This window comes from Exophiala xenobiotica (assembly GCF_000835505.1).
Source record: "Exophiala xenobiotica strain CBS 118157 unplaced genomic scaffold supercont1.6, whole genome shotgun sequence".
Lineage (NCBI taxonomy): Eukaryota > Fungi > Ascomycota > Eurotiomycetes > Chaetothyriales > Herpotrichiellaceae > Exophiala > Exophiala xenobiotica.
In genome coordinates this window covers 2,594,739-2,618,172 of record NW_013562489.1, presented here as the reverse complement: position 1 = coordinate 2,618,172, position 23,434 = coordinate 2,594,739, and the positions used below count along the sequence as shown (strand labels likewise).

General features: G+C 51.5%; 8 protein-coding genes across 8 annotated transcripts; 2 read left to right on the top strand and 6 right to left on the bottom strand.

Annotated features, from left to right (window-relative positions):
- Positions 1-113: 113 nt before the first annotated feature.
- On the bottom strand, positions 114-2,006 carry PV05_10251 (uncharacterized protein). Its single transcript, XM_013456671.1, has one exon. It carries the CDS (start codon positions 1,863-1,865, stop codon positions 765-767), a length of 1,101 nt encoding a protein of 366 aa, XP_013312125.1. The 5' UTR covers positions 1,866-2,006; the 3' UTR covers positions 114-764.
- A 3,399-nt stretch (positions 2,007-5,405) lies between these two features.
- PV05_10250 (uncharacterized protein) lies at positions 5,406-13,295 on the top strand (the record flags this gene model as incomplete). The annotated part of the gene is made up of 6 exons (XM_013456670.1): positions 5,406-5,642; positions 5,734-5,844; positions 5,894-7,079; positions 7,173-9,283; positions 9,333-10,415; positions 10,517-13,295. 6 exons carry the CDS (start codon positions 5,406-5,408, stop codon positions 13,100-13,102), a joined length of 7,314 nt encoding a protein of 2,437 aa, XP_013312124.1. The 3' UTR covers positions 13,103-13,295.
- A 117-nt stretch (positions 13,296-13,412) lies between these two features.
- Positions 13,413-14,845, top strand: PV05_10249 (TIGR01456 family HAD hydrolase). The gene is made up of 2 exons (XM_013456669.1): positions 13,413-13,597; positions 13,665-14,845. The coding sequence occupies exons 1-2, from the start codon at positions 13,440-13,442 to the stop codon at positions 14,752-14,754; spliced, it is 1,248 nt and encodes a 415-aa protein (XP_013312123.1). The 5' UTR covers positions 13,413-13,439; the 3' UTR covers positions 14,755-14,845.
- PV05_10248 (uncharacterized protein) lies at positions 14,791-17,143 on the bottom strand. The gene is made up of 2 exons (XM_013456668.1): positions 17,021-17,143; positions 14,791-16,965 (listed from the first exon to the last, which is right to left on the bottom strand). Exons 1-2 carry the CDS (start codon positions 17,137-17,139, stop codon positions 14,868-14,870), a joined length of 2,217 nt encoding a protein of 738 aa, XP_013312122.1. The 5' UTR covers positions 17,140-17,143; the 3' UTR covers positions 14,791-14,867.
- Positions 17,144-17,641: 498 nt separating this feature from the next.
- Positions 17,642-18,106, bottom strand: PV05_10247 (uncharacterized protein; the record flags this gene model as incomplete). Its single annotated transcript, XM_013456667.1, has 2 exons — positions 17,642-17,909; positions 17,961-18,106. The coding sequence occupies 2 exons, from the start codon at positions 18,104-18,106 to the stop codon at positions 17,642-17,644; spliced, it is 414 nt and encodes a 137-aa protein (XP_013312121.1).
- A 478-nt stretch (positions 18,107-18,584) lies between these two features.
- PV05_10246 (uncharacterized protein) lies at positions 18,585-19,089 on the bottom strand (the record flags this gene model as incomplete). The annotated part of the gene is made up of 2 exons (XM_013456666.1): positions 18,585-18,894; positions 18,956-19,089. 2 exons carry the CDS (start codon positions 19,087-19,089, stop codon positions 18,585-18,587), a joined length of 444 nt encoding a protein of 147 aa, XP_013312120.1.
- Positions 19,090-19,964: 875 nt separating this feature from the next.
- On the bottom strand, positions 19,965-20,519 carry PV05_10245 (uncharacterized protein; the record flags this gene model as incomplete). Its single annotated transcript, XM_013456665.1, has 2 exons — positions 19,965-20,274; positions 20,392-20,519. 2 exons carry the CDS (start codon positions 20,517-20,519, stop codon positions 19,965-19,967), a joined length of 438 nt encoding a protein of 145 aa, XP_013312119.1.
- A 653-nt stretch (positions 20,520-21,172) lies between these two features.
- On the bottom strand, positions 21,173-22,072 carry PV05_10244 (uncharacterized protein; the record flags this gene model as incomplete). Its single annotated transcript, XM_013456664.1, has 2 exons — positions 21,173-21,818; positions 21,915-22,072. The coding sequence occupies 2 exons, from the start codon at positions 22,070-22,072 to the stop codon at positions 21,173-21,175; spliced, it is 804 nt and encodes a 267-aa protein (XP_013312118.1).
- Between the last annotated feature and the right edge of the window lie 1,362 nt (positions 22,073-23,434).

Below are 23,434 nucleotides of genomic sequence, written 5' to 3'. Positions count from 1 at the left end.
AATGCGACTACTGACTACCTATGAACCTACGTACGGAGACTGGGACCGAGTACGCATGGTAACTTCTCACCGTAGTGACATTGAGAGGTGAGCGAGCGGATGGAGAAAGGTATGCAGAATGCTTTGAATGAGATTGTGGCACAGCTCACGCACGCGCTGCCGCCGTATGATGTATCAAAATTGGCTGCCCTACTGCAGTTGTAAACCCTTGAATAACGCTCTTGCTAATCTCAAACCATGGTATTCATTCGTTCCCGCCTTTGCCAGCACGCGACCAGGCTAATCACACGATGAAGATGCATACATGCATTCACTTCACGCTCGCCTTTTGCCCGCCTTTCATGCCGACACCCCAGACCCATAAAAATCCCAATGTTGATATACCAAACTCCTCGAATTATCCTCGACAATCAGAGTAGCACCGCAACAATCAATGTGGATGCTCGATGAAGGTGTCAATAGCTCAAACTATCAAAACCAAAAAAACCAAGCCTTCTCGAGGATCAAGAACCATGAGAAGAGAGGCCAGAGTTTCAACTTCCCACCCGTTAACCGTAACCCAGACGAACCATAACTCTGCGGACTCTAAAAAAGTTCAGATGTTCGAATACCTGGTAGGGTGGAAAAAGTTTTGTAGTTTTTTGTACCACTTTTTGTAGTCCTTGATTGACACCATCCTCTACGTCGTTCATAGACTCCTTGGCGATTATGGGCTTGATTCCCATTTCGAAGTATCGCATCCCTTGTTGGCGATAGTGTGCATATTATGAAATGCGCTGCTTTTTGAACGAATTCTGGCCTGGTCTCAAGCTATGCGCTTCGCGTTGTCGCTTACGCTCGATCTCTTCTTTCATGATCCTTTCGGCTTCACTCATAGGTCGAGAAGGAGTCAGGCCTGCAGTTTTGTTCGCTCCCACCAAAGGTTTCTTCTTAGACGCTGCTGCAAAGACATTTTTGGGCTTGGCCGTCGAAGCACCGATTGACATTGAAAACGGCTGCTTCTTCTCTGGTATCTTGGTACCACCGTCGGCAGGATCTGAAGAGGCTGCAGTGGTCAGGTCGGCAGGAGTGGACTCAGACGTTGACGCGGACGATGTTGCTTTGCCTTTGTCGGAGGATGTCTCATCTTTATCTGGTAACGGAGGTGTTGGTGGTTGGGTCGCTTCTGGTGAGGCTTTCTTTGCACCAAAACTGAGGACAATCTTCTCGCCGTCTTTGCGTTTAAATCCCTCGCCTTCCGTGCCCTCGAGATCCTCAGAATCTTCTTCCTCTTCTGCAGTAGCGCCTCTTCCTTCACGCTTCGCTTTCCGGATCTGCTCCTGTATCATCTTCTGTTCCCGCTCCTCATCGCCACGATCCTGTCGTTCTTTTTTCCGCAGAGCGTCCTGCCGCCGAAGCGCTTCCGGGCTGTTGTCGATCCAACTGATCGTCAATGCACTTGCACCGCCACGATCTTCGTTCTTCTCATCCTCGTCTACTCTGCAAATGCCTTCCCTGCCCAAATATTTTGCGAATTCCGTCAAACTAGGCCACTTCGTTGCATTCATGTGGACGTGGCTTTTGTTCGAGATGTATTCTTGATAGAAATGGTTCACGTTAACCTTTTTCTCTCCATGACCCGTTCGCAAGAGCTGTACGAAATCCCTGAGAAATTGTCTCGAGTAATCGTTGATGGCCTTCTTTGGATCCTCCCCAATAAGTTGCATCTGACGCACATGCGATTCCGAGGCGACGTGACACTTAAAGCCGTTCTCATCTCGCATTTGACGTTGGCAGGCCTGACAGTACCATCGCAACCGTTGAAGCCCTTTGGACTTCATCTGGTTGGCGATGTACTTGGTCGACCCAACTTCGGCTCGAGGCATCTTTGCGGTGGTTCTTCCAGGCGCTGTGAGATCGAAATGGGAGGTAGAGGGTCAGGAGGTATGGGTACGAGCTGGTGGGTAGAACACTAGACTGACGATAAACCTGAGCCCCAAGGTCAACGAAAGAAGCTTGCTGTGTCGTCGCAGAAGTTGAGCCTCCATGTTCGCAGACAGGGAACAACAAAGCGGCAAAATGCCAAGGCTGGATAAGGCTTCATCACGTGATTGCGTAGCCTCGCGGCTTACAAAGCTCCTGCTAGGCAGGAGGAGGATGATTATCGCAAACCTCTTCGCTATCTACGCAGAACCCTTACTAATGCCTCATTCGCACAATAGTCAAGAATTGATACGGCTGGCCGAGGCTGACCATTAGCAGATGCCCCGGCTCTTTGCTAGAACTAGGGACTGTTCAGCCATTCATCGAAATCTGGCGAGTCCTGTATGACCGAGGCGGCCAAGAAATCTATCTCATGGCGTGCTTAGACAGCAGCTGAGCTGAACGGAATGGGTGCTTCGCCAAGTCCAAGGATAGCGAGCTGCCCGCTTGAAGGTTTGGGCCTCCCTGCGGCACTGAGACACACGGGATATCAACGACTGGAAATTTTCTTACCCAGGCACACAATGAAACTTCCGATCCGGTTATCAAGCCAAGTGAAAAGGATTCGAATCCTGAGTCAGATACCGTGATGCCAACGCTCCTTCGCTTCATCAGTGATGAGTGCGCGCATCTAATGAGAAGGAGGAAATCCTTGTTAAGTATCAGCCCTTCCCTAAATGCCAATGTGTTCCTCAATCAAGCTTACAAATGGTCGGTTGGGACAGCCACAGGGAAGCAATGAGCCGCAGCCAAGCAAATGGCGCTGAGTCTGGACTACAATTTCCACACACTTCAGGGTCTTCAACTTGCGGCCATTGATGAGGAACAGCCATGCTCGAATCAATGGCTTGGTGCGGTGCGGCGTCCAAGAACATCAGCCTTCTCATGATCGAGGTCTCTGTCACTTGGCTCTGGATCGACGAGCATCAGATGTATGATGCTCCAAACATACAAGCGGCAGACGTCAAAGACCTTGTGGGCTTGCTACAATCCTCCCGGAGAAAATGCGCCACAGCCTGACTGCACACGACCTAGAGTGGGCCTTTTACGCACATGGCAGGTTTCCAGGTTAGTGAAGAAACAAGCACATGCCAAAAGCCATCTGCCATCCACCAACTGAGAAAAATGTCACTTGATAGGCCGCCATCATGCCGCCATAGCGATAGTGTGAGTAAACTTTGTGCCCGTGTCTCACGACAATTGTACTCGGAGGACGGCTGAGTCTTTGTACATGGGATTCCGACCGCCCAATAATTATCAACCGGTCGGATGTGCCCAGCCGCAAATTCATCCCGAGCGAAAAAAAGCGCTGAGTTATGGGGACCAAGATGTTCTTCGATGCTGTGCTCGCCACAAATCAGCCTCCGCGTCCCAGTCGTTGATGCGGAAATGCTTTTATAGTGATCATTCGTCAGCGTAGCAGTATCAACGCAGGTGTGCGGGTACTGTGGGTATTCAAACAATGGTTTGTGTCAAAGTCACATAACGGAAGGAAGCGCCTGTCAAGAACGGAGTGTTGGGTGGGAGGCGTTTATTGTGGGAACATGGTGGTCGATCTCAGGCTGGCTTGTCGTCTGTTATCTGAAATCAATATTTTCTCGTATGAGCAGGGATTGAGGGCAACAGCATTGTCGGAAATAGGACATTTTGGCGTATGTGGCTGAAGGCAATTCCCAGGCGTGATGGGATATTCTCTGGGATCTTTCTGCGTTTCTCTTCCCGGTGCCCTGCCACCCGCCCTCGCCCTGGGTGCCACCTACTGGGATCAGGCTCTGGTGGGCTCGAAAAGTCACGTATGCAGGCGCCCAGCGAGACTCGCCGATTCCCAACAAGGAAAAGGTTCTCGGCTAAATCCTTGGCTTCCGGCACCTTTGTTCAAACGTCTTTCACAGCCAACAGACATCCCTGTTTCGTCCTCACACATGCATGATGGTGCTTCCCAGCAAAGACATGTTCTTCCACTCATCATTTGTTTGAGTTGGTCCAATCTTTTCGCATCCATTCGTGGATCATCCTGCATGTTCCTGCTCCGGTCCCTCTGTGCTGCAGGAACACAAGACATCCGGGAGGAGCCTGACCGCATCATCCCTGGGCAGAGATTTCCTGTTGCCTTCGTGCTTATCTTGCTCAACACTTGACCCCAGCCAACGGTTCTGTAACCACCCATGTCGAAAACCCGTGTCACCACTCGCCAACCTCGGGCCTTCAGATACTCGATCTCGTAAAGGTGTTCGCTAATCGAACATGCCATTCGCAGTGCAGAACATTTTCCTCCTGTGAGACGGGCGAGATCTTTTGGTAAGCACACCCAGAAGGTCGTATTCCCAGCATAGCAGTCCATATGTATCTGATCGGGCGAGTGGCTAGAAAAGCGTCTTCTCGAAGTAAACTGGTGTCAGTATCGCCAGTGGGAATCCCTCGCTAGCGATGACGATCGGGTGACGAGGATCCTTCAAGACCACGTTTACGACTTTTGCCGGGTCCCCCTTTTAGCATGCAACTTTCAGCTCTTCAAGGTACTACCCCTGCAAGCGTTTGGTTAATATGCTACGGTTCATGTTTCCCTGAACCCTGGTAATCCTCTTTATCGCCGCCCACCAGGCTGTGTCTAGCAAACCGCCCGTAGGGCTTGCCCGGGCCGGACAAAAGTGCCATGCTCGCATTTTGTCAGCCTTATGGCTCCCACTGGATACATGCCCGACGAATCTCTGGCTGGCGGTCCATGGAGGATGACCACGGTGGTATACTGAATCGATGTTGCCACGTCATTGCACAATTTCTCCGGCTGCGCCTTTTTGCACGTCTGTCCATTCTCCGACTCGAAGCCTTGTTTGTCAACGGTTCTCGAACTAGGAGAATAATATCTGCTGCGGGCCATGGCGTTTCCTGCGCATAAGGGTTCTCCTATCAACTGGCCGCTCCTCGGGAGGATAGATTCCTGGCGCCTTGATACGAGCCTCTACTAACACCACTGCTCCCGAGTGTGGCACATCCCTGCAGCTAGGCCTTGCCACCATGCATAATCCTCTCAGTGAGTGGGAGCGAAGTGGCAGCGCATGGCTTATCTTGTCTCATATATCCCTCCACCGGCGGGATGGTGTGATGAGCAATGCGCCCACGCTGAGTCTACACCAGCTTTGAGGCTTGAAGCCATAGCCTCCACCCAACGCGGCTAACGATCTCATCACATACCGTGGGTTCTCAGCTGGAGTCCAGTCTGGGATACCAGCAGGTAGGGAGTCTCGCTCTCCCCCAGACTGCGGTGACTGCAACAGAATCCCGTGCTCTTTGCTTTTTAAATGCTTCTCTACCTTACCACTTCTCCTAGTCATTTGTGTTCTGTATCTTTTTCATCCTGAAGCACCCTCAACGTTGCGTACGTTCGCTTTCACTATCTCACTCGCTTCCTTCAAGTCCTTCGTTTTTATTTTCTTAGCACGACGATGTCTATTGCTTGGATTCTGGGCGCCTTTCTCTTTTCTACGACTTGTTCTGCATACAAATACGATCCTGCGTATTCCCAATGGAATCTCAATCAGAATCAAACAGCTGTCGACCCTTTGGACTACTGGGGAGAGTGGTCCGGGCATACCTATACGCCATCGCCGAGTAACTGGAGGTTCCCTTTCTACACTCTCTTCCTAGACAGATTTGTCAATGGTGACCCCTCCAACGATAATGTAACTATCCTCTCTTCGGATAAGCTGTCTCGTTCAAGCACAAAACTTGCGCTTTGTCCTTATCTATCGCGGGCTTTCTGACGGTCTGCAGATCAACGGTACGGCCTACGAACATGACCCGAACTCAAATCAAATGCGCCATGGAGGCGATCTGCAGGGCTTGGTCGACACGCTGGACTATTTGCAGGGTATGGGAATCAAGGTATGTGATGATGTTCAGGGTGTTGTGAGAACTGGGCTGATATTTGCAGGGCATCTACATAGCAGGCTCGCCGTTCATTAATAGTCCATGGGGCTACGATCAGTATTCGCCCCTCGACCTGTCCATTCTCGACCAACACTTCGGCGATATTGAGATGTGGCGGACCGCAATACAAGAGATACATATTCGACACATGTACGTCATCATAGACAATACATTCGCCACGTTGGGTGATTTGGTTGGATTTGACGGCTACCTCAACACCACAACGCCGTTCACTCTCGCTGAACATGAGGTCCAGTGGAAATCAGACCGTCATTACCACGATTTCAGCTTCGGGAACAATTACAACAAGACTTGCAATTACCCGAAATTCTGGTTGGAGACCGGATACCCTGTAGACGAGGATGTCACCAACAACCTCCAAGGGTGCTACGACAGTGACTTCGACCAATACGGTGATACCGAAGCCTTCGGGGTCTTCCCGGACTGGAGACGTCAACTATCGAAATTCGCCTCCGTTCAAGACCGCCTGCGGGAATGGCACGAACCCGTCCGCCATAAGTTGGAAAACTTCTACTGCATGCTCATCGCATCCCTGGACATTGACGGGTACCGGTACGACAAAGCTACCCAGAGCACCATTGACGCTATGGGTTTCATGAACGAAGCTATGCGCACTTGCGCCCGAAGGTATGGCAAAGAAAATTTCTTTACTCCGGGCGAAATCACTGGTGGGAATGTCTTTGGATCACTATACCTTGGCCGCGGAAGACAGCCCGATATGCTTCCGGAAAATCTGACGGAAGCTCTGACAATGACCAACAACTCAGCAGAGCAGTATTTTCTCAGAGCTCCTGAGCATGGTGCCCTTGACGCTGCTGCTTTCCACTATACGGTATACCGTACATTGACGCGGTTTCTCGGCATGGATGGAAACCTTGAGGCTGGCTATGACGCGCCCCCTAATTGGGTTGACATGTGGAACGACTTTCTGCTCACCAACGACTTTGTGAACCCCAATACAGGTGTCTTTGACCCGAGACATATGTATGGTGTAACTAACCAAGATGTCTTCCGGTGGCCTGCCATTACTGATGGCGTCCACCGGCAATTGCTGGGTCACTTCATCACTACGATCGAGTTGCCTGGGGCGCCGTTGCTCTTGTGGGGTGAGGAACAAGCTTTCTATGTCTTGGACAATACCGCCTCCAATTACATATTCGGTCGACAAGGTAAGTCCCGTTCTCACAAGATTGTACCATTCTAGCACGAACCATATGGTTTACTCATGCCTTCACCCGGAACAACTTTCTGACTATTTTCAGCGATGTCTGCTGCGACGGCGTGGCAGACGCATGGGTGTTACCATCTCGACTCAACTCAATACTTCAATATGCCCCTCAATGCTTCGCGCCATGGTTGTCAAGATGTAACAGTCAGCTATGACCATAGAGATCCCTCTCATCCTGTTCGAAGCATCATACACCATATGAACCAACTACGCGAACAATTTCCGGTGCTTCAAGATGGATTTTTCTTGCAACAACTATCCAATCAGACCGAGCAGGTGCAATATCCTGGTTCCGGGAAAGTGACTACTGAGACTGGGATGTGGTCCGTCATGCGGTCGGGATTCCCAGGTGTGCAAGATCTGAGTGGCACTGGCGCCGGTGATCTCTCGATCTGGCTGCTGTACTCGAACGCCAACGCCACGACCACGTATACTTTTGATTGCAGCGACAACAACACCGCCCTCAACACTACAAGTCTGATTGCCCCGTATGATGCAGGCACCACCGTTAAGAATCTCTTTTATCCCTACGATGAGCACACTCTGAATGACAGCGTTCATAAGCTTGGAATAAACGGTTCAACGAACCCCAACGGCTGCTTGAGCAGTCTGGAAATGGCAGCTTACGACTTCCGCGCCTACGTCCCCATTGATAGCTGGGTTGGCCCCAAGCCTATGGTCACGAAGTTCAGTCCGGGACATGACGCCCGACTTCAGTCCACTGTTGGAGACAATGACACCCAATCGGTTGACATCGGACTCCAATTCTCGGTGGAGATGGAGTGTGACAGTGTCACAAACAGCCTCATGTTCAACTCCACTACCGAATCAAATGTGACACCCACGCTCGACAGAGACAGCATCATCTGTGGCGTAATGAATAACCCGGACACGCCTCCTTATGTCGGGGCTATATCATCGACATGGTCATGGTCGGCAACACTCAACAACGTTGCAAATGGCATCCATGCAGTGTCAGTTCGGAATGCATCATCTGAGGTGGGAGAAAGTACGAATGCCGTTGATCGATTCTTGTTCAGGATTGGTCGGACTGATAACCCTCTGATTTTCACCACAATGGCGAACTATTCATCTAGTCTTCTCAGCAAAAGCGAGGACGGGCCCTTGATGCTGTCTCATTCGGCTGCCGGAGCTGATAAGTGGCGTTACTCTACGAATTGGGGCTCAACTTTCTCTTCCTGGATGCCCTACGACGGTGGGAAAACGAAGATCGAGGAGCAGTCATGGTCTGGGACTGACCTGCAGTCCTGGAAAGGCACTCACGTGAGAGTCGAGTATTTCAGCCGTCTAGCTGGGAGCAGTGACCACGTTCAGCAAGGTGATTTGGATTACCACACTCCCAGACGGTTCCCGCACCTATTTCTGAACGGCCCATATAATCAGTATGGTTACGACGCTGGATTGGAAAATGAGATGAAATTGTCAAACAACAACACCTGGGAGCACCATTTCATGACTGAATGGAGTCTCTCTGGTGCGCTCGCGCAGATCAATGTGTGGGGCATCAATCCAGACGGCAAGCCGGATCAGACAGTGGTCATGGGAGACGCAGATGGAGACTCGATACTCGATCGTCTGCCTCCATCTTCGTTATCCTCGATTGTCCTGAATATTACTCAACCTCCTCCCAAACCACATCTTGGCTGGCGTGTTGTTATCAATGACGGGACCCTCCGCTTTGATTTGGTGCCTTCAGGCAACATGTGGAGTCAGATTATCGTTTTTGTACTCCTGTGCGTCGTCCCCATCATCACGGCAGCTTTCGGAGTTTGGTCTTTCATGCAAAGCTTCTACCAGGTCAAATTCAACGAGATTGGCATTTCAGAGAAAGCTGGGATGATGCCTGCAGCACTCAAGAAACAGTTCAAGAAACTCAAGGACGAGGAAGACTCCCCAGGCTTCCTAGCCAAGTTCAACCGCAAACCGAAATTCCTGCAGCAGTCCGATACCGTCATTGATCAACAACGTCGTCGAACTGTCCTGATCGCGACAATGGAATACGACATTGAAGACTGGGCGATAAAGATCAAGATCGGCGGTCTCGGCGTGATGTCTCAGTTAATGGGTAAAAATCTAGGATATCAAGACCTGATTTGGATAGTGCCTTGTGTTGGCGGGGTGGATGTATGTATTCTCCTCACTGAGCCGCCTACTTTTATCTGACGCTTCGCAGTATCCCGAGGATGAAAGGGCTGCCCCAATGACGGTGACTGTTCTCGGTAAACCGTACGAGGTCCAAGTTCAATACCACGTCCTCCGGAATATAACCTACGTCCTTCTGGATGCTCCCGTCTTCCGACAGCAGACAAAGTCCGAACCATACCCTCCTAGAATGGATGACCTCTCCTCCGCGATCTACTACTCAGCGTGGAATCAATGCATTGCTCAGGCTATTAACCGCTTCCCAGTGGATCTCTACCACATCAACGACTATCACGGCTCAGTCGCGCCTCTCTATATACTTCCACGGACCATCCCAGCCTGTTTATCTCTGCATAATGCTGAGTTTCAAGGACTGTGGCCAATGCGGACGAAGCATGAACGTGATGAAGTGTGTTCAGTATTCAACCTCTCGACCGAGCTTGTTCAACGCTACGTCCAGTTTGGCGAAGTCTTCAACCTATTACATGCTGGGGCCTCCTACTTGAGGCTACACCAGCAAGGCTTTGGTGCAGTTGGTGTATCAAAGAAATATGGCAAGAGATCATATGCTCGCTATCCCATCTTCTGGGGTCTGAAGAAGGTTGGCCAACTGCCCAATCCCGATCCCTCCGATACTGGTGAATGGGACAAGAAGCTCCCCAAGGAATCAGAAATCCGTATTGACCCCGAATTTGAGGCTGGACGTCCTGAATTGAAACGTCAAGCTCAAGAATGGGCGGGTCTTGAGCAGAACCCAAGGGCCGAATTGTTCGTCTTTGTTGGCCGCTGGTCAATGCAAAAAGGGATTGATTTAATCGCCGATGTCTTTCCCTCAATTCTGGAATCCAATCCCAACGTTCAGCTTGTAACAATTGGGCCGGTTATCGACTTGTACGGAAAATTTGCAGCTCTCAAACTCGATCGGATGATGAAGCTGTATCCCGGCAGAGTATTCTCTAAGCCTGTCTTTACGGCGCTTCCTCCTTTCATTTTCTCCGGGGCAGAGTTTGCGTTGATACCCTCTCGAGACGAACCCTTCGGTTTGGTTGCTGTCGAGTTTGGTCGTAAGGGAGCTCTAGGTGTCGGTGCTCGGGTTGGCGGGCTTGGTCAAATGGTAAGTTTCTGCGTCTCCTTTGTCTCCTTGGCCTCCTTGGAGCATGCCATATGTAGATGTGCCCACCCTTTCTCAGCTCGCTGTACTGATACAAGCTCTAGCCTGGCTGGTGGTACACAGTTGAATCGACAACGACGTCACATTTGCTTCGTCAATTCAAGCAAGCAATTGACGAAGCCTTGAGCTCGAAAACCGAGGTCCGCGCTCTCATGAGAGCCCGATCGGCCAAGCAGCGATTCCCTGTGGCGCAGTGGTGTGAGGACCTGGAGATTTTGCAATCCACTGCTATTCGCATACACGACAAAGTCGAAGCAACGAAACGTCATTCTGTGGCGGATGAGATGATCTGGCCACATTCAGGCTTGCCTACTCCTGGAGGCTCAGGGGCTACCACTCCAGCGTATTCACGGGCACCAAGTTATGCAGGCTTGCACGCACTTACTTCCCGGTTTTGGAGTCACGCACACAGTCGTGAGCCAAGCCAGGATACCACGGTGCGACCTGGCTCTGGTTTGTCACGCTCAGCTTCTCTGGGGTCACATCGCGGTCCAGGCCACGTTGATGCGCGGGATGCCTTTGATGGTGAGGAGCCACATGCGCCAGCGGTCCTCCCGTCGGTACCTGATGTGGAAGGTGACGATACTGGGCTTGGCACCGCGGTCACTCAGAACTACAATGACGGTCCAGGAGATGAGGATGACTCTGACGACGATGAGTACGACAGTGACGAGGGTGTTACAATGCCTACACAGACTCTAGGGCGGTACGAACGCGTCCCTTCCAATGATGGAATTCCGTCCTCGTCACCTGTTTCCGCAGCATTCCGCTCACCTAGAAGTCCTGGACTGGAGATGACCAACACACCAAAACGACCATCATTACCCAATGATAGTCCTCCGCTTACCTCTCCACAGAGCCCAAACTCAGGCCTGCTCATCCCGCCGCCACTGGTGCGGGCAGAGTCGCACAGTCGAATATCAGCGAGTCCTTCAATGCTATCAGTGAATTCAATTGTGGGCGAAAAGACAGACTTCAAGCTGCAGAAAGTCGACCCCTTCTTCACTGATAGCAATGGTGAATTTGCACGAGCCTTCGGGAAGAAGCTTGATGGACTTGACGGCCGCAATTCTGAGACCTCGGCCTGCATCGAGGAGTTTCTGGTCAAATCGGAAAAGCAATGGTTCGACACTTTCCGCAACGTCAAACTGGGGAGATACAACATCCATTCTTCCCATTCGAGCTTTCATGCCCCACAGGAGTCTCGACCAACTTCCAGCTACGAGAGCAATAGTGACCATGACTCTGGAGAACGTGATTCGAACAGCCTCAACGACGAGTTCTTGCTCGGGAGGGACTACAAGCCACCTACTGGTGTGAGGAACTGGATGCAACTCCGTGTTGGTGACTGGCCTGTCTATGCGTTTTTCATGGGCTTCGGGCAGATCATCGCGGCCAATTCTTACCAGATTACCCTGTTGACGGGCGAAGTCGGCCAGACAGCAGAGAAGCTGTACAGCATTGCGAGTGTCTACTTGGTCACGTCAATCTGCTGGTGGATTCTGTTCCGCCGCTTTAGCTCACTATTGTGCCTATCGTTGCCTTTCTTCTTCTACGGCCTCGCATTCATCTTGATCGGCACCGCTCACTACGCGTCCACCGCGAGCGGACGTGGATGGGTACAAAACGTCGGTACTGGCATGTACGCCGCGGCATCATCCTCTGGCAGCATATTCTTCGCGCTGAACTTTGGCGACGAGGGCGGCGCCCAAGTCAAAGCCTGGGTCTTCCGCGCCTGTGTGATCCAAGGCACTCAGCAGATCTACGTTGTTGCACTATGGTACTGGGGTTCCTATCTCAACAGACGTACTGCCGATGATATCACGAAGAGTTCCGATCCGGTCTCCTCGACCTGGAAAATCACGGCCATCACTCTTCCCATAGCCATGCTTCTATGGGCTATCGGCTTGTTGATGTGGTTCGGACTGCCCAACTACTACCGCCAAGCACCTGGCAAGATGCCCAGTTTCTACAAAAGCCTCCTCCGCCGCAAGATCGTACTGTGGTTCTTCGTCACGGTAGTCATTCAGAACTTCTTCCTTTCCGCACCATACGGCCGCAATTGGTCGTTCTTATGGAGCAGCTCGCACACAAAGACGTGGCAGGTCGTGCTTCTCGTTATTTTGTTCTTTATTGTGATTTGGGCAGTCTTCTTGTGGCTCTTTGCTGTGCTGTCAAAGTCACATAGCTGGATCCTCCCACTCTTTGCAATTGGGCTTGGTGCGCCGCGCTGGGCTCAGATTTGGTGGGGTACCAGCAACATCGGTCTCTATTTGCCATGGGCAGGTGGCTACACGGCGTCTGCACTGGTTTCCCGTGCTCTCTGGCTATGGCTGGGTACGCTCGATGCAATCCAGGGTGTTGGTTTTGGCATGATTCTGCTGGCCACGCTTACACGTGTCCATGTGGCTTTCACGTTGATCAGTGCACAAGTTCTTGGGTCCGTTGCGACGATTGCTGCGAGAGCTTGCGCACCCAATAAGATTGGCCCTGGTCCTATCAGCCCCGATATCAGCGGTACTGTCTCGAATATCTGGCAGCCATGGTTCTGGATTGGACTCGTCCTGAACTTGAGCATATGCTTTGGTTATTTCAAGTTCTACCGCAAGGAGCAGCTCAGCAAACCTTGAAAACCGGGAGCTTAGGTTAGCATTGAGGTTAGCGTATTTGGTGTTTGATGTTTCAGAGCTTGGATCCTGACAAATATATAATGGCATAAAGGATAATCCGAGTAAGACGAGATAGAGACAAGTAAACTGTAAGGTATACATTTCTCGGACCTGGGAGTGTATTCGAGGAAGAAAATGGAATGGTCATAATAGCGTCACATCAATCAGTTCACTTCACCGTACTGATAGTGCGAACTATTCGCTTGTAAACGCGGTTGTTATCGATAAGCTCAGCGATATCACCGACACAAATGACTCCTAGGCCCGTCCACTTGCCGCCAGTTGGCCGGCGGCGAGCATGGGAAGTCGTACCTTGGGCCTCAATTTCAGGCCCTTCGTGACTCTGCCACGATGTCGACGTCCTGCACAGAATCTGTTGCGGCCATTGGAGAGCCAGAACCGCTCATTCCAGACCACCCAGAAACCTCCCGCACCTGACTTCGCTTTCGCATTCGAGTACGTAGCTAATCCCACATCGACGTGAGCACACTTGAAGGACGATATTCTGACACCCTTCCTATAGCATCGACGGCGTCCTCGTCCGCAGCGCAAAGCCCATCCCGCACGCCTCTTCGACCCTGCAATTCCTCCAGAAAAACTCGATTCCCTTCGTCCTCCTCACGAACGGCGGTGGACGTCATGAATCTGAACGAGTCAAAGACCTCTCGGAGAAGCTGTCCCTCTCCCTGGACACCTCCATGTTCATCCAGAGCCACACACCCTTTGCCGAGCTGATTCACGGCGAAGATAGCCTGCGTCACAAATGCATCATGGTGGTTGGTGGTGAGGGCGGTCGCTGCAGAGACGTCGCAGAAATGTACGGCTTCACAAACGTCGTAACGCCAGGTGACATATACGCTGCACATCCGGAGATATGGCCGTTCAGCAAGCCGTTCAAGAAGGATTACTACGATAAATTTGCGCGGCCCCTGCCGAAGCCGATCAATCCAGATTCGCCGGCAGATAGTCTCAAGATTGACGCGGTGTTCGTGTACAACGACCCGCGTGACTGGGGCTTGGATTTACAGGTTCTCATGGACGTGATGTTGTCGCACAAAGGTATCATGGGAACTTATTCAAGCAAGAATGGCGACGCGTCGCTGCCGAACAGTGGGTACCTCCAAGATGGGCAGCCGCCGCTGTACTTTTCAAATCCGGATCTGTTGTGGGCCGCTGATTATCACCTCTCGCGTCTTGGGCAGGGCGGGTTTCGTGCAGCAGTCGACGGCCTGTGGCAGGCGTTGACATCCAGTAAGGATCATCCCACACCGGAACTGTACAAGCGCGTTGCTGGAAAGCCGTTCCGAGAAACATACGAGTTTGCCGAGAAGCAATTACTTCGCCATCGTGATGCGAAGTTCGGCAAGAGCCAAGCTCCTCCTCTGAAAAGGGTGTACATGGTCGGCGACAACCCGGAAAGTGACATTCGTGGTGCAAACAGCTACGAGTCTCGGTATGGAGTCGAATGGATTAGTCTCTTGACGCGTACAGGCGTTTACAAAGACCGCGACGGACGGCGACCGACATGGGAGCCTCGAGCAATAGTCGATGATGTCAAGGCAGCAGTACAGTATGCACTGAAAGATAGCGACTGGCCTCAACCTTTGCAATAAGTAGTAGACTTTGGGATCAGAAGGTGTATAGATTTGGGCTTGAATAGACGATAGCATTGTACATGTTCGGCAATATGCAACCTCCACAATGCTTGTTTGTTCGATCATTGCCTCTAGACAAAGTCAAAGGTATCGCCTGCACGATCATGTATCAACCTTCCCACCCTCTCGGTGCCCACAATCCTCTCCAACTTCATAGCATCCCACTTCGAGAACAACGCTCTCACCGCGCCTTTCATATTTCCTTTCGCCGTCTCCGTGTCCAACCCCAGTCCCAACAGACCAATGATCTCGGTCCAAAAGATTGGATTTTCCGGCACACTGTAGAAGACGACTTTCCGCACACCCCTCAGTCTGTACCGGAAATGGTGATGGGCGCGTTCGGAATACAGCAACAGCGCATACCTCCCGGACAAAAAGTGCGAGCGTGCGCGCGCCACCTCTTTCACGGGCGTGTACTCGGACACGGAGCCAAAGGACAGATTGGTCGCGTCGGGCGTGGTGGACAAGTGATTCCGCAAACGCACAAAGTCGGCGTAACTCGTCACGTAGAGCAGGATGCCTTTCTGATGCCGGGCGGCGCGGACCAGGGGCGGCAGGATCGTCGTGGTGAAGTACTTGAAGCGCGTGTCCGCGTCTGCGAGCGGGTTCGTCGACGGGATGCGCAAAAACGTCTGGGCCACGTTGCTGACCGGCAGGACAGAGCTTACCGACAGCATGGCGCCGGGGTATGTAGGTACGTACTTGACGCGCCCGGCGATGTTGAAGAGATGGGCATTCGCAAGGGCATTGATCTCGGGCGTCAGGAAGTCCGAGAACACGATTGTCTGGCGGAGATATTGGGCCTGCCCGTCGAGATACCAGTGCCGCACGCGCGAGAAGTCGCAGCCGTGACTGTCCTTGGGGAGGAGGTTGAGTTGTGAAAAGACGTAGTCGACGTGCTGCCAGTTCTGCATCTGGAGGGCGTTGGCGTGGTCCATGATCACCATTTCGATCGAGGACAGGAAATCGGCATCGTGCGCCTTCTTTTTGTCCTTGCCACCGCCGCCGCCGGTGGTGATTGTTCGCATCAAACCTAGTGGTGAGCCGATGATTATGTCCGAATTGTAAAAGCCCGAAAAGTACTTGATCGTCTTGCGGGTGAACTTCAGGCCGATCCGAAAATCTTCTTCGTGGTTACCTCCAAACAGGGCACGGAAATCTTCGGGCTTATCGGCCCACTCGTCGCTGTCGTCGTAGGAGAAGGTGTCGAGGAAGCGGGATTTGTTTTCTTGTTGGTCGGGCTCGCTGAGGTTGACGATGCTGTCGACGAAGCGGACGCAGGCTTGTTTTGTGGGCACGATGATGAGGACCTTGGGACGTGTGAAGCCTTGGTCGCGGAGGTCGAGAGATTCGGTGCTGGACCCGCTGAGTTTGGCGTTGTTCTTGAGAACGCGGTCCCGGGTTTTAAAGACGTGATTAAGGGCATGGAGGGTGGATATGTCACGGAGGCGAGCTGAATTTCGGAGAGTGCGGTTGCTGTAGATGATGTCGGCGTGGTTGAATATCGCGCCCGCGAGCTCCTTCTCGTCTGATAATAGAGTTGGTATGAGCTTGCTGGCAGCTTCAAGGAGTCTGTTTTTCAAGAAAAGATCTTTTGTACGCCTGATGGGATTGAGTGACGTTGGGTGGCTCTTGAGTGAGGTCGAACTCCGTCGGATGTCGTCCTGCAACGTGGATGTCTGTGTCTGCCAGTCTTTCTGGTCGACAACTTTGGCTGCGTCTTTGAGATCTTGCTCCGTTACTGCACTGTAGTGTTTCTCAAAGGGATCTTTCAGCAGGATATCCTCATCCTCGGAATCGGCATCTGCTGCTGGGCTGTGCTCTTCTTCATCTGCCTCGACCTCTCCGTCCGACTCTTGTGGATCGTCATCCGTAGTCATGGTCTTCTTGTTTTGAGTAGGTGCGCTATTCCCAGGTATTTCCTGGGTCTCATAATGCTCGCTCTGAGCGTTCTTCTCCGCTAGCCTCCTCTTTTTCCTGGCAGGCTCACTGTTTGCGCTGTTCTGACCCGCGTTCAACGACTGGAGGAGTGTAACGTAGGAGTTCGCCGCCGTTGTCCGGTCCTCGTCTTCGCTGATGGATTGTACGTCTTCATCTTCCCCGGATAGTCCATCTTCGACGTCGAGTGTTTCGTCCGGAAGTCTGCCATCGTTCTGCGTATCATCGTCCCTGCACCCATTAGCCAAATTGATTTTTTAACATCGTGTCGGCAAAATGAGCATACTCGGTCTCCCTCAGTCGTGAAGTTTGGAAAACGTGGCGCTGCTCTGTGGCACGACCTCGCCCTCTACCGCGGCCTCTACCACCGCGGTTGCCGCCCCTGAATGGTCTGTAGCCAGGCATTTTCTTATAGCCGTCACTGGTGCCAGTGTGTTTCGCAGTCAAAGCCAAAAGTTTTGTCGCATGCGGAGAAATTTGGTTCTGAATTAAGCTTAAATTGTTAAGCGGGCGATCAATCTTTCTCCCTGCCAAGTCGCAGCCTTCCGACCGACTTTTCGGTCTCTTTCTGAATATCAATTAGAGATTGCAGAAGGGGGACATGATGGGACAAGGATGGAGTGATGGTCAAATTGTGCATTGGTTGGCAGTTTTGTCTGCTCATTGCTCGCAATCTTATGCATCACGGCATCAGTCAGCTCTTGTATTTCCATTTGCCATGCACGATGAAGCCGTCCATATGCCTTCGCACAGGATCAATTCCCCAGCAGCACATCCAAGTACATATGCAGCACCCGCAAACCATGCGTACGCGGGTTCGCATAGAACCTTCGACGAGGAGCATCGTATCAAGCCGTCACGTTCAATTTGTACTGATGCCTGTAAGAGCCTCGTCCTGATCTCCCGCCTACTCCTCGTCCTTGATATCTGCATTAGCACTGTCATCCTCGGTCACATCGTCGTCCTCATCCTTGACTTTGACGGGTGCTGGCTGCTTGCGCTTGCTAGGAGTTTTGGCCTCATTCTCGCCGTCGTCTTTGTTCTTTCTCTTGCGTGAAGTGGAGGACGACTTGGTAGCGGCAGCGGTCTTCGTCTCGGTGTCGCCCAGAGGACGAATGGTGTTCTTCTCGTAATTGTAGCCTAAATCTTTGGCAATCCCCTTGAACTTAGTCGCCCTGGTCGCCAGTGTGTCAGTATAGCTAGCGAAAACTAAAGGAGAAACGTACGCATTCTTGCCATAACCAATGCCATTCTCTTCAGCAACTTTCTCCCAGTCTGGCTTGACTTGTTCGAGATTCTTGAGGACGCTGAAGACGAATTTGAAGCGAGGGTCGCCAGCTTCGCCACCAGTGGAGCCGGCTTTAGGAGGCATCTTCGAAGCAATAGAGCAATTGGTGATAGACTAGTAATTTGGCAAGGTCGAAGAAAAGAGTAAGAGATCTTGATATCTGAAAAAGTTGAGAATCAGGTGAGATGCAAAGGTTCAAGGTTGAGATGTGAGGCGGAAACTCATAGTTCTAGAACGCTGCATGGTCAAAGGCACATGTCGCTCGACCTCCAGCTAATCCAAAGTGAAACGGAACTGATTAAAGCTGAACCTGACATTGTTATTCACAGACGAGACCTTGCTGTCGCTTCCTTAGTTGATGTTTAGCTTGTTGCAGCCTCATCCGGCCTGGGACCAGTATGCTAAGACGAACACACGTACCTAGCAACTTTACCAAGGCATTGACAGCCTTTCCAGGGCTCCTTTGTTAGTATTATATTGTACTTAGGCCTCACAAGGATTGTAGGTTAAGGTGGAACACATGAATCACGCTTCTTCCATTGCGGTAGAGCTACAGAGCCAACTACTCGTCGTTGTCCATCTCTCCATCCTCTTTACGAGCAAGGACAGGCTCTTCCTCGCCCTGCACGTCGTCCTCGACCTCCTCGGCCTCCTCTGCCTCCTCGGCCTCTTCCATGCTCATGTCGTCGTCATCGTCGTCGTCTTCTTCGGACTCAGAAGCTGCCATCTCCTCGTCTTTGTCTTCGTTCACTTCCTCGCCGTCTTCTTCGTCCTCGTCCTCTGCCTGGCTCTTCTCGACCTTCTTCTTCCTCATACGGCCTCTCTTGAGCTCGTACCCGTATGGTCGAACCATGGTGTCAAGTTTGCGGTGACTATGGCACTGTATTAGCTCTGCGAAGGGGCAAACAAAAGTCCAAAACGGGCATTTCTTACATTGTTCTGGTGCTCTCGACGTCGAAAAAGTCTGCCATAGCAGTCGGATTGACACGGAAGCTCTCACACGTCGCCATCATCTCGCAGAGGGCCTTGATCTTGGCCGATTCGTCCATTTGTTTTCCTCGAGGCATGGTGGAGGTGTTGGCGAGGCTTTACAAAAAGGGGGGGTTGCTTGCAAGGCTGTGAACACGTGATTTGATAGTTGCACAAGGAAGGACGCTTGCGATAGAATGTGTGAGTGTACTTGCGATAGGAAGGAAAGGCGACAGCGAGGAAAAGCCGAAGAAGATACATATATGCAGTTCCGGCGGCGACCTATGCTATTGTCCTATTCACAGGCGGGGTGCGACTGCGATGGAAGGGTCCGGAATCTGTAAATCACTGCCTATGTGAATACGGTCGCGATCACATTCAACAAGCCTGTTGTGAATGACGTGTCGCCTATTGACAAGTGTATTGATTTGTTAAATAATGTGCAGCGTGATTTTCATGACCGTGGACAACTCCATTGTCGTGCTGAATATAAGTGGCGTGGACGCCTGAAGAGCAGGGCCCATTGCGAATACACAAGACGCCGTATCAAAGCAGCTATAGCAACATCGTTCTCCGCTGGCGCTGGCGAACGTCAAACCATCGGCCTGCACTTGTCTCGAAGTGCATATAAGCGACAGTGAGCTTGCCATCGACGTCAAGACTTGAGGACCGCTGGATTGAGTCCGAGCTTTGGCAGTTCGAAAAGGCTCCATATTCAACATGCTACATCTCGAGGAGGCAGATGGATGCCGTATTCATGAAGCATGTTTCCTCACCGAAGTAGTATCCGTGGCGTTTAGTACGTCAAGTTCAAGGCGAATGCTAATATTTCACATAGGTGAATCATTTCAAGTGTGATCATCATTGATTGTTATTGCATGTCTCGAATGACATGCTTTATTCTCTCCGACTATTCAAGCCATGCACTCAGCATGTTTCGCTTGTTCTGATGTAGCTGTAGCAAGGTGTTCGATCATTTGTCTTCATCTCCAGCGTCTCCAGCGTCTCCAGCGTCAACAGATCCAGCTTCAGCTTCAAGACTGTCACCATCTTCCTCGTCTTCGACAACAGCTTGCTTCTTGGTGTCCCGCTTCTTTGTTGGAGTTGCCTCATCACTCTCGTCGCCATCAACGCCAGCCTTCTTGGTCTTTGCTGCTGCAGCTTTGCGCTTCCGGCCTCCGGTGCCTGGGGTAGCAGCACTAGAAGTAGCACCTCCAGCATTCTTCTTGTTGCCGCTGCCCGTGAGTCCAAGCTTTCTCTTGATACCCCAGAGACGATGGTAACTGGATGAGAATCAGTACACACTTCTCCAGAGATAGCAAATAAAATGCCTAGTCGGAAGATCGATCCCATCAAACATACGTCAAGCAAATCGGGCTGCTTTGGAGGGAGAAACTTACCAGGCTGAGGCACTCTTCGCACCGGTCTCTCGCGCAACTTCCTCAAAGTCTGGTTTGAGCTCGGGTGAGTACTTGATGCAGGTCATGACGAATTTCAACTCGTCGGAGACTTCCTTCGGAGGAGCCATCTTGCTGATGATTTGCTGGAAGTCAACTATGAGCGGTGATTTTGTATGAGTGTCCTGATTCGAAGAATCGGGATTGTCTGGGTATGATGTTGAATCTGCGAGAGACAGATATTAGTGGTCTGAATGAGAAGTAGTGGTGCTTTTTCATACCGAATGCGAGAACGATCTCTGAAGAAGAATGGAGATGGATGAAGGAGATTGATGAAGTACAAGGAGAGGAAGAGAAGAGGCGGCCCTTTATTTATCCTCGAGAATCAGGACTTGATGCTAGGTTTCGAGCATGTGAATTAAGAAGCTGAAGACTTCATGTGAAATTATTGACTTTCTTTTCACTTTAGCGATGAAGTTCGAGGGCAGAACATAGTTAGGAGGCGAGTAAGGTGAGAGAAATGCAATTCATTTTGCAAGTCAGCTGTCTCTGACGAGACAATTTGCTCTATGCCCTTCTCTTTGCAGTGAAAGAGAGCGGTATCACCGATCTGTGGATGAAACCATGTGAAAGAGGCATTTCGACAAGCAAGATCCAATAGCTGCTTACTGATCCAACTCCTGGTGTTATTCCAATCCTAAAACGTCTTTCTCTGCAAAAATCACCGCGACACCATCGTCGAGCACGAGTTTCAACAAGAAACATTGTCGATGTGCAAGCCGACTTATTCGTCATCTTCGTCAGCGGCATCCTCTTCCTTCTCGGTATCACTCTGCTCATCAGGTTTGGCCTCATCCTCCTCAACCTTAGCCTTCTCGTCGTCAACCTTGGTCTTGGCTGCAGCCTTCTTAGCACCCTTCTTTGCCGCAGCACCCTCGGTCTTCTCGGCAGAAGCTTTGGTCTTGCGTGGAGTGCGTGGAGTGGCACGAGCCTTTTTCTTTGGTGTTTCGGGAGCAGGGGTGTCGTCAGTGTCATCATCAGCAGCAGGCTTGATCTTCTCGGCGGCAGCCTTGGTCTTGGAGGGGGTGGCACGAGGCTTCTTCTTTGTCTTTGGGCTCTCGTCACCGGTGGTATCCTCAGCATCGCCGTCGTCAGCGGTAGTCGCAGTTGGCTCCTGTTTGTCTTTCTTCGCTGGAGTGCCACGACTCTTCTTCTTTGGTGCCTCGGCAACCGTAGTGTCTTCAGCGTCGCCATCATCTCCGGTAGTGGCAACTTCCTCCTTCTTGTTTTTCTTCGCTGGGGCCTTGCGTTTGGCGCCAGCGGCAGAAGCCTTTTTGGTCGGAGTAGTGACAGGATTACCCTCAGCGTCGTTGCTCGCCCAATTGGCTCCCTCGCCCTCAAACTGCTTCATGATTCCACGGAATTTGTTGCTGTAACAGCGTTAGTACGATTCCAGAAGTGCTCGAGTACTAAGCCCCAGGTAGGGACAACTCAAGGCTGGCGCTGAAGGTGAGAATCTGACTTACCGCGCGCCGTCAGCACTCATTCCAGTCTCTGCAGCAAAGGCAACCCAGTTGACATTGAGCTTTTCTTTGGCATGCTTGATGCACTTGGAAAGGAATTCGTCTTGAGACATTTTCGCCTGAGCCCCCTTGTGGGCAGTTGCAGCCTTGGTTGAAGCCATGTCGAAGGACTATATGGGTTGAGAGGACAACTGATCTCAGATCACCTGAATAAGCGAGATCAGGTCAGCAAGAGCCTCAGCAATAAAAATTCAATCTGCCAAAGGCACTTACTGTTTGTCTTTCGAAGTCACAAGTTTGTTTGAAAGATGTGTTTGCTCGAAATGTGGGAAATTTTGTTGGAAGAGGAGAAAGGTGAGGTGTTGAACAATGGCAAGATGATGCAGTGAGTTGTGGAATTGTTCACTTCACCCGCCAAAATGGCGGGTCACTTGAATCGAGCGACATTGAAGTGAATAAACAGACCAGAAGAGAGCATGTGCATATGCATGGGATTCATAGTCGAAGTGAATATTTGCACAGCACCCCTCGCACCTCCTATTTCGACGAGGCTGACCCAGCCGTGGCCAGTCCAGAGCAACAATGCCTCATTTGCTAGACTCTGGCGCTGTGTGGTGCAGGTAGTAGTGTCCTTGAAGGCACGCTGCTGTCCATGTAGATGATGTTAGAGAGGTGACTGCTCCTGCAGAACCATCCCAGCTCCTCCCAGCAGTCGTCGTCGACCTCATCACCACTGAACAGCAGGATACAGCCTTACCCAGTCTCATCACGATGGCTCAACCTCCAAGACTTTTGCAGGCCACGCAGTTGTCTTAGCGGCCACCACTGTTCTTCCTTACCCTTCGGATCTTGCTGTTGCCCTTGCCCTGATTGTCAAAGCGCTTGACTTCTCAAGCATTTCGCCAGGGCAATGGAAAGAGCACAGGTCTTGGGGACGCAGTTTGGCAAACCATAGCGAGATCATTGCACGACAGCCATACTCCATTTCAGGCCTCTCCAACAGCGTCTAGCCTGTGGGTGTGGCCGATGGCCGATGTGGGCGCCGACATTTGCGCACCAGCTTGTCGTTCTAACCCAGCTGGCTACAGACACCAGGCATCCTCAGCGTCATCCCGGACGATACTGCTCGCCTAGATGTTGGAATGCGAAGAAGAAAGAGATGGGGAGCCGGGCCTGTCCACCGGAGACGTGCCGGGTTCGTACAGTACGAGGAAAGAAAAGGAGGCATGCCAGCCACCCAGAAAGAATCTCGGAAGCACGTGATGGTGGCATCGAGCACCGTGGCAAAAATCGTTCTCAGTGAGGGTGGGACTGTATCCCTTTCCCATTGGGGAAGTCGTTCACACGATCAATTGCTTCAAAAGGAGTCGAGCAAGTGCTGTTGGCGTACTCCATACCACCGCTGGGCTACGGCGGGCTGGCGTTTGGTGTCGAGGTAGCCTAGCATCTAGAGTATGCTCGGACGACTTCGGAAGGACAGGAAACATGTTTCCTTCCGATCGCTTCACCTTTGCGAAGCTAAC

Excerpts from the sequence above, each read along its gene's own strand:
- PV05_10248 (XM_013456668.1), bottom strand. The coding sequence starts at position 17,139 with ATGCCTGGCTACAGACCATTCAGGGGCGGCAACCGCGGTGGTAGAGGC. Across the intron at positions 16,966-17,020 it reads TCACGACTGAGGGAGACCGA|GGACGATGATACGCAGAACG; the intron begins GTATGCTCATTT and ends TAATGGGTGCAG.
- PV05_10249 (XM_013456669.1), top strand. The coding sequence starts at position 13,440 with ATGGGAAGTCGTACCTTGGGCCTCAATTTCAGGCCCTTCGTGACTCTG. Across the intron at positions 13,598-13,664 it reads GACTTCGCTTTCGCATTCGA|CATCGACGGCGTCCTCGTCC; the intron begins GTACGTAGCTAA and ends CCCTTCCTATAG.
- PV05_10251 (XM_013456671.1), bottom strand. The coding sequence starts at position 1,865 with ATGCCTCGAGCCGAAGTTGGGTCGACCAAGTACATCGCCAACCAGATG.